The 8581-nt window shown below is 39.4% G+C and overlaps 1 protein-coding gene across 1 annotated transcript; it reads left to right on the forward strand.

Moving 5' to 3' along the window:
* Positions 1–1988: 1988 nt before the first annotated feature.
* Positions 1989–7705, forward strand: LOC108975872 (probable cytochrome P450 309a2). The gene is made up of 8 exons (XM_018944661.1): positions 1989–2180; positions 2277–2415; positions 5622–5732; positions 5798–5899; positions 6192–6614; positions 6695–6818; positions 6883–7146; positions 7269–7705. Exons 1-8 carry the CDS (start codon positions 1996–1998, stop codon positions 7430–7432), a joined length of 1512 nt encoding a protein of 503 aa, XP_018800206.1. The 5' UTR covers positions 1989–1995; the 3' UTR covers positions 7433–7705.
* Positions 7706–8581: the final 876 nt, after the last annotated feature.

Raw genomic sequence — 8581 nt, forward strand, 5'->3', positions numbered from 1 at the left:
AAAAACCGCACGCCAACAAACACAAGGAAGGTCCGACATCGAGAAGTAGCAATCACAACAAACAACCGAACGATTTTCAACTCGACTTGCACTCCTGCTCTCTGAGAGCACTCGTCAACAACTCGGTATAAGGGAACTGTGGGACGGCATTTCAAACTCCTTACGTACAGCTGCAACTGAACCCATTGGTACGACGAGGAGTGCCGTGTCGCAGCGGAGAGAAAACATACTGCCAACCTCGCAACGTTACGATCGACCAAAACACGTGCGGAATGGGATAGATACCGAGAGTTGAAGAGGGAAGCGACTCATTTGCAGACAGAAAACGAAAGAAAAAAGAGCGGACGTTCCATTGCCCGACCACGAAGAAGCTCGAACCGCCTGAAGAACAAAAAGGCGGCGGGAGCTGATGAATTTCCGACCAAGCTATTCAAACACGGCAGCGAAGAACTGATAAGGAGCATGCATCATCTCCTTTGTAAAAATCCACAAAAAGGAGACCCCACAATCTGGGTCAACTACTGTGGGATTAGCCTCCTCATCATCGCATATAAGGTTTTATCGAGCGTATTGTGTGAAAGATTAAAGCCCACCGTCAACTAACTGATTGAACCTTATCAGTGTGGCTTTAGACCTGGCAAATCAACAACCGACCAGATATTCACCATTCGCCAAATCTTGGAAAAGACCCGTGAAAGGAGAATCGACACTCACCACCTCTTCGTCGATTTCAAAGCTGCTTTCGACAGCACGAATGGAGCTGCCTTTACGCCGCGATGTCTGAATTTGGTATTCCCAAAAAACTAATATGGCTGTGTACGTTGACGTTGAGCAACACCAAAAGCTCCGTCAGAATCGGGAAGAACCTCTCCGAGCCGTTCAATACCAAACRAGGTTTCAGACAAGGYGATTCCCTATCGTGCGACTTCTTCAACCTGCTTCTGGAGAAAAGAGTTCGAGCTGCAAAACTAAATAGAGAAGGTTCCATCCTCTATAAGAGTGTACATTTGCTGGCGTATGCCGATGATATTGATATCATCAACGGAAGAAGGTGCAGAGGCTTGGACGATGTCAACAACTGATGAGTCGACATTGCGAGTTTTCGAGAGAAAAGTTCTGCCAAAGATTTATGATCCTTTGCGCTTAGGCGACGGCGAATATCACATTCGATGGAATGATGAGCTGTACGAGATATATGACGACATTTACATAGTTCAGGGAATAAAACAGCCGCTACGGTGGCTAGATCAAGTTGTGCGAATGGACGAAAACAATCCAGCTCTGAAAGTATTCGACGCAGTACCCGCCGGGGAAATCGGAGGAAGAGGAAGACATCCACTCCGTTGATAGGACCAGATAGAGAAGGACCTGGCTACGCTTGGAATATCCAACTGTCGCCACGTAGTGAAAAGAAGAAACGACTGGCGCGCTGTTGTGAAGTCGGCTATAATCGCGTAAGCGGTGTCTGTGCCAGTAAAGAAGAAGAAGAGGTTTTTGACATAGTCTCATAAAGTTATAAGTTATAACGATTCTAAAACATATCATCGAAAATTGTAAATGTCTAAACTCCTTTTTGTATGTAATCCAACACAACTTTTTAACAAGTGTAAAAATCTATAATTTTATGATTTTACAAGGTTTTACGACGGGTTGTGAGTACCCCAATAAATCTACAAGCACTAACCACGCGGGTGTTGAGGCCGATGATATCAATATCATCGGCATACGCCAGCAGCTGTACACTCTTATAAAAGATTGTACCTGCACCTGCTCGATTAAGTTCTGTAGCTCGAATTATTTTAGCAGCAGATTGAAGAGTCGTCTGTAAACAAAATGCACGAGTTATCAATAAAAATATTTAATAATAATGCACAAACATACATATATACAAATATTTGTTTATTTATAGAGATAGTGATGTTGTTGTCTTTAGGCTATTAAGCTGATAAAAACATTTCATTATGCGTTTTTAAGTTGACCGAGCTTAGTACAAAAATGGAAGCGATTCTGATCACTTTGGCTCTCCTAGTTATTCTAGTCTACAAATATTTGACCTGGCATCATGGTGTGTTTAAGAAGTTGGGTTTGGACGGTCCAAAGCCAAATATATTTTTCGGAAATTTTCCAAGCGTAATAACCGGCAAGCAACCACTTGTCTATGAAGCTGATGAGATTTATAGGTAAGCAGAAGCTTATATAGTTAGCTTATTCATCTGATATGAATAACGGTCAGTCTGAGGCCTGCTACAATGCAAGCGTTTCGTTACAATTTTCAGCAAATACAAGAAGACTCATCGCGCTATTGGCGTCTTTATGACACGAAATCCACAAATTCTGATCCTCGACCCAGAACTGGCCCAGGAAGTTTTGGTGAAGAACTTTGGCAAGTTTCGCGGCAATTTAGCAGCAAATTGGGTAAGTTCGCAAGAGATATTAGCCACACTTCAATTATTCAACCGTGTTAAGTGAAATAATGATAATATTGAGAAAGGTGGACAAGTGAAGACAACGTGCTGTAAGTACTTAAATAAGTCATAAAAATGATAAAGATAATAAAACCCTAACATAATATACCCTTCACCGGTACATTTCTTTTAGTAACTATGTGTTTAAGTAAATCGAAAGATGTAACCGGCCAATGGTTTTCAAACATTTACTAGTTCTTTTTAGCCAGGTTGTTTGCTAGAAACACCAAGATTATTTAATAAAGACGTTTTGTATGGTATCTGTATCCGAAATTTCTTCAACTATTGTAGCGCTGCCTAAGAGAATTAACCACGAAGAATTTGCAGAATATATCTCGTTAACTGAAAAAGTTTCCAATTCAAACATTTGACTCCGATCGCCCAGTTTGTAAGGAAGCTGTATGCGATAGTAATCCGATGTGAACAATTCTTCATATATTACATTATTATCTTAGAAAATATCCTGTGCCAACTTTTGTGAAGATACATGGTCAAATGTGAAATTTTTTCATGCAAGAACTTGATTCCGGTCGTTCAGTTTGTATGGGAGCTATATGTTATAGTGGTCCGATATCGGCGCTTCTGACAAATGAGCAGCTTCTTGAATAGAAAATGACGTCTGCAAAATTTCAAAAAACTTGTTCGGGATATAACAACATTTTACCCGACGAACAAAAAACAAGCTTTATTAAATATTCCTTACCACTGGTGGGGGGGGGGGGGGGGGGGTGAAATAATTGATAGTCAATTCTTGTTCTGTGCGAACTACTCATTCTACGAGAACTATTTTAGTCTAATTTTATTTAGAGTTTTTACGTATTTATTTACAATTTTAAGAACTATCTTAACTATCCTATTATTAGTTTGTCAAAAAAGTCTTGCGGTATTTTTGTTAGTTGGCGCTGAGAGTGCGTAGTTCTAGTTTTGTTCGTCGCATCGGGTCATGCTATACCTTTTTGGAAAGCTCATTTCATGCGCTAACACGTGTTTGATTGATTGTCGTTTCTTTGAAGTCGTTAGTGGGTTATAGCATCGCAAACATGGAGCAAAAGAAGGAGAAAATACAGCATATTTTACAGTACTACAAGGATAAAGGCAAAAAAAAAAATGCACCTAAAGCCGCCAATAAAATTTCTGCAATTTATGGACCCGATACAGTTCCCATTTCCACCGCACAACGATGATTTCAACGTTTTCGTTCTGGCGTAGAGGTGGTTGAAGATGCGCCACGCTCCGGAAGGCCTGTCGTCGAAAATTGCTATAAAATCGCTGAATTGGTCGAAAGAGACCGGCATAGTAGCAGCCGTAGCATCGGTCAAGAGCTGGGCATGAGTCATCAAAAAAAATTTTATGAACAATTGAAAATTCAATAAAAATCCCGCAAGACTTTTTTGACAACCTAATATGTGAATGTGTGTATGTTCATGTGCATGTAGCGCATTGTTTATGCTACATGGTATGGGGTTGTTTTGAAGTGCACATGCACATTTGTATTCAATTGCCTAAATGCATATCTTAAGTCAATATGTTATCTTAAGTAAATATGTTTGTTTATTAATTTTGTGTGCATACGTATTGCATATAAATGCATACGTGCCTCAAATAAATGTACGTATCCTTATGCGTTTGTGTATGTATTTACGTTGTACTACCTCAGCATTGGCGAAGATAAGCCTGTTCAATATAGGGAAAAAGTAATTATTCAATATTAGTGGACTGTATGTGTTTAATATGTGAGCATTACACAGTTTCATATCTTTTCTAATATGTTGAATATTCTTAAGTATAATAAAACTAAATATATTGATGCGTACTGAGTGTCCTTTGGTATCAACGCACACGTTCATTTTTGAACAGCCGAACTTACAAACTTCTTCTTCTTCTTTAACGGCGTAGGCACCGCTTACGCAGCTATAGCCGAATTAACAACAGCGCGCCAATCGTTTCTACTTTTGGCAATTTGGCGCTAATTCGAGATACAAAGTATTGTCAGGTCCTTCTCCACCTGATCCCTCTAACTTCCTCTGATTCTCACGGGTACTGCGTCGAGTTCTTTCAGAACTGGAGTGTTTTCATCCATTCAGACGATATGATGAAGCCAGTGTTGCCACTGTCTTCTGGTCCACTGAAATATGTCAATATCGTCGTATATCTCATATAGCTCATTGTTCCATAGAATGTGGTATTCGCCGTCGCCAAAGCGCAAAGGATCATAATCATAGGATCATAAAACTCGCAATAGCATAACGGGAATTATGAGTGACTTATAGAGTTTAGTTTTTGTTCGTCGAGAGAGGACTCAATTACCTACTTAGTCCAAAGTGGCACCTGTTGGCAAGAGTTATTCTGCGCTGGATTTACAGGCTGCCACTGTTGGTAGTTTTTATACTGGTTCCAAGATAAACGAAAGTATCTACGACTTCAAAGTTATGACTGTCAACAGTGATGTAAGAGCCAAGTCGCGAGTGCGTCGATTGTTTGTTTGATGACAGGAGATAATTCGTCTTGTCCCCATATGCTTTGCTTCCCTGCCCACTCTGGAGAAAGCAGAACTAACCGCGCGGGTGTTGAGGCCGATGATATTAATATCATCGGCATACGCCAGCAGCTGTACACTCTTATAAAAGATTGTACCTGCTCGATTAAGTTCTGTAGCCCGAGTTATTTTAGCAGTAGATTGAAGAAGTCGCACGATAGGGAGTCGTCTTGTCTGAAACCTCGTTTGATATCGAACGGCTCGTAGAGGTCCTTAACGATCCTGACGAAGCTTTTGGTATTGCTCAATTTCAGCCGTATTAGTTGTGCGGGGATACCAAAATCAGACATCACAACATAAAGGCAGCTCCTTTTCGTGCTGTCAAAAGCAGCTTTGAAATCGACGAAGAGGTGATATTTCTCGATCCTATTTTCACGGGTGTTTTCGAAGTCAGTTTGTAGACGGTGGGTTTTAATCTTTCACACAGTACGCTCGATAGAACCTTATTGGCGTCTCTTTTTCAGCTCAAACCAATGACATTAATGAACTAAGACAATTTAACTCTCTCTTACAAAGGGTAACAAGTTTTTTGGATTGTATATTAAATCGTTCAATATTTAAAAATACTATTGTAATGCTATAGGTTGATGAAAATTATAATTTTCCATTACTTTAAATAGATTTATGACAGAAACTTGGACAAACTCGCTGCGGTTAGTCCATTTTTCACGAGTGACGATTCATGGAAGACGAAACGTTCCGATCTTGTTACAGGTTTAACGCAACACAAGGTAATTTCAGGAAGATTTAATTTATATTCATATAAAAACTAATTAATGTTGTTGTTACTTTCCAGCTTAATGCGGCATATCCAATCCTAAAGGGGTGTGCAGAGAAACTATCCAAATATCTCGAAAAAAGAACTGCACAAGGCAACGCGGTCATAGAAACCAAAAATGTAAGCAAAGAAATATAAAAGGATATTCCATCTAATGCTAAATACGTAGAGAAACAACCTGTTCCTACAACAGTTTGGTTTACGTAACTAGAATGGAATCTAGTTCGTATGCAACTAAAATCGGTATTTAAAACCGAATGGGGATTACTTAACATTTAAGTGTAGCAACGAATGATTGAACTCATTGCCTCAACAGCGTAACATTTTAGCGTGCCAACGATGATCTAACTCAATATTATTTCCTCCATCACCAAAGACAAATTAATATTAATTTAACATGCCTTCCTCACAGCTCGGCTTCTGCTTTACCTCAAACGTTTTGGGTGAATTTCTGTGGGGCATTGAAACGAATGCGCTTGCCAAACCAGATGAACCAAATATTTATCTACAAATGCAGGCGAAGTGGTTGCAGTTTATTTTTAATTCATTGGACGCCTATTTTAAGTTATTACCGTTACCTTGGCTACGTCGTTTTGCACAAAAGCGCTTATTCTCGGAAGAGACCAATAACTTCTTTTCGCAACTGACAAAAGATGCCCTGGAGCTACGAGCCAAGGATGCAAATAGTCAGAGTAGAGTCGACTTCCTGAACCATCTGCGACAATTGCAGGAAAAGAAGGGTATAACACACGACGATATGGTCGGGCATATATTGACCACAATGCTGAATGGCTACGAAACCTCGGCCGCAGTGCTCTTCCACACAATATTCTATGTAAGTTTTGGCACGAAATTACATTTTTATAGTGCATATAAATTAAAAAATTTGTAAATTTATTTGCTTTTCGCAAAAAGTTAGCGCATCATCCGGAATATCAGGAGAAGCTACGTGCGGAAATATTGGAGAATATCGAAGAGGATGGCTATGTTAGCTACCAAAATTTGTCTAGTCTGCCTTATTTGGATCAATGTTTTCATGGTAAGTTCATTGGAAAGGCAACTCCATAACATACTGCATGTTAAAGACAACGTCTTTTATTTAGAATCTATACGCTTGATCACCGTCGTCGCCTTTTATTCTCGCATTTGCACGGAATCCACGGTACTCGATGTCGGTAACGGCCATGTAATACCGATTCGTGTTGGTGATGTGGTCAGTGTGCCCATATTTAGTTATCACCATAATCCCGATTACTTTCCAAAACCATCTGAATATAATCCGGATCGTTTCAACAACGCGGCACATGTCGACCTAATCAAAAAGGGCATATTCATGCCGTTCGGTAGTGGACCACGTATATGTGCGGGTAAGTGTCGGCCTTGGCAAATGTTCACTCATTTTAGAGGGTCAAATTATTTTCGGCATTTTTAATTCCATCTCAAGTTATGTACTCCGCAGTAATAAGGGATTTAAACTTTCTGTTTTCAGGAACACATTTGGGTACAATGGAGGTCAAGACGTGCCTTGTAGAAATTTTCAAGTCCTATCGCGTTAAATGTTGCGCAAAAACAATACCTGAAAAACGACACGATTCGCCCACGTTCATAATGGGCATCGATGGCGAGTTTTGGTTAGAGTATGAGAGGCTGTAATCTTTGTTAAGTTGATCAATATGTTACTGTATAATGGTTAATGTTTAGTGTACTGTGTAATGTTATTATTATTTTTTTTTTTTTTTCAATAGAGACTTCGGGTTTTATACGGTGAATCATATCTACGAGGACATATATGTTTTTTTTTACCTTTATAGAATTAACCCTCGTTATGAAAAATGCCTTTGTAGTGTTTTTATATACCGCCTTACCATGAAAAAGTGATCCAATTCGAGGTTCCCCACTTAATTAAAACAAACAAACAAAAAATTAGCTATAATTGGGAGTCATTATCATTCGAAAGAACATTCTTTGGCATTTACTTTTTGAAAATAATCTCTTTCAAATGTTGGCCGCGGCTTCGTCTCAGATTGTCCATTCGTTGAGTCCGAATTTCGATGACTCGTTCGAGCATTTCGACTGGTAACTGGTGAATGACACGCGTGATGTTTCTTCAAGACCTGAATTGAAGCGGAATTGTCCGCATAGCATTTAGACTTTATATATCCCGCCAGCAAAAAATATAACATTGCGATATCTCCGGATCTTGGTAGCCAAAGGAGCAGCCTAAAATGTGAAATCATCTGCTCACCGAAGTGTTCCTTTAATAAACCCATTGATTGATGCGATATGTGGGAAGAAACCAAATGTCGCCGAGATCACGAGCTTTCGAGTTCTTGAAACTCTTCAAGCAATTTAGGACGTTTATATACACATTCTGCCATAAATAGGTCTCATCGCCAAACTAAATTAGGCTCGAAAACATCGGATATTATTGGAACCTTTCAAGACTCCATAGAGTGGTGCATGTTTTCCAAATTTCACTTTAAACCTTAAAACACATGCATAAACCCAAGGAGATTCGGTGGCTAAAATGAATGAATTCGGGAAATAAATGCCCATAGCCATGAAAAGATCGTTCAAGTACTTTAACGCATCTCGCAAAATGTTGCGATAAATATTCAGCTCAACATATTTGACGCTTTTTAGTCTTAACCCTTTGTGAATTTGAACAACAACAAACTTGTGTAACTGCACCCTTAAAAAACGAAGCATACACACACGAAGCGATACGAAATGAACACGGCTACCAATGCAACTACGAATACAATACGACTGCAATATTTAATTAATTGCTCTTGGCGTCAA

This window comes from Bactrocera latifrons, unplaced genomic scaffold (genome assembly GCF_001853355.1).
Source record: "Bactrocera latifrons isolate USDA-ARS-PBARC rearing strain unplaced genomic scaffold, ASM185335v1 scaffold_7, whole genome shotgun sequence".
NCBI classification, from domain to species: domain Eukaryota; kingdom Metazoa; phylum Arthropoda; class Insecta; order Diptera; family Tephritidae; genus Bactrocera; species Bactrocera latifrons.

What these genes read in the sequence shown, in the direction of transcription:
- LOC108975872 (XM_018944661.1), top strand. Translation starts at nt 1,996, where the DNA reads ATGGAAGCGATTCTGATCACTTTGGCTCTCCTAGTTATTCTAGTCTAC. An exon ending in CAGGTTTAACGCAACACAAG is followed by an intron (nt 5,733 to 5,797) that starts GTAATTTCAGGA and finishes GTTACTTTCCAG; the next exon opens with CTTAATGCGGCATATCCAAT. An exon ending in TGGACCACGTATATGTGCGG is followed by an intron (nt 7,147 to 7,268) that starts GTAAGTGTCGGC and finishes TTCTGTTTTCAG; the next exon opens with GAACACATTTGGGTACAATG.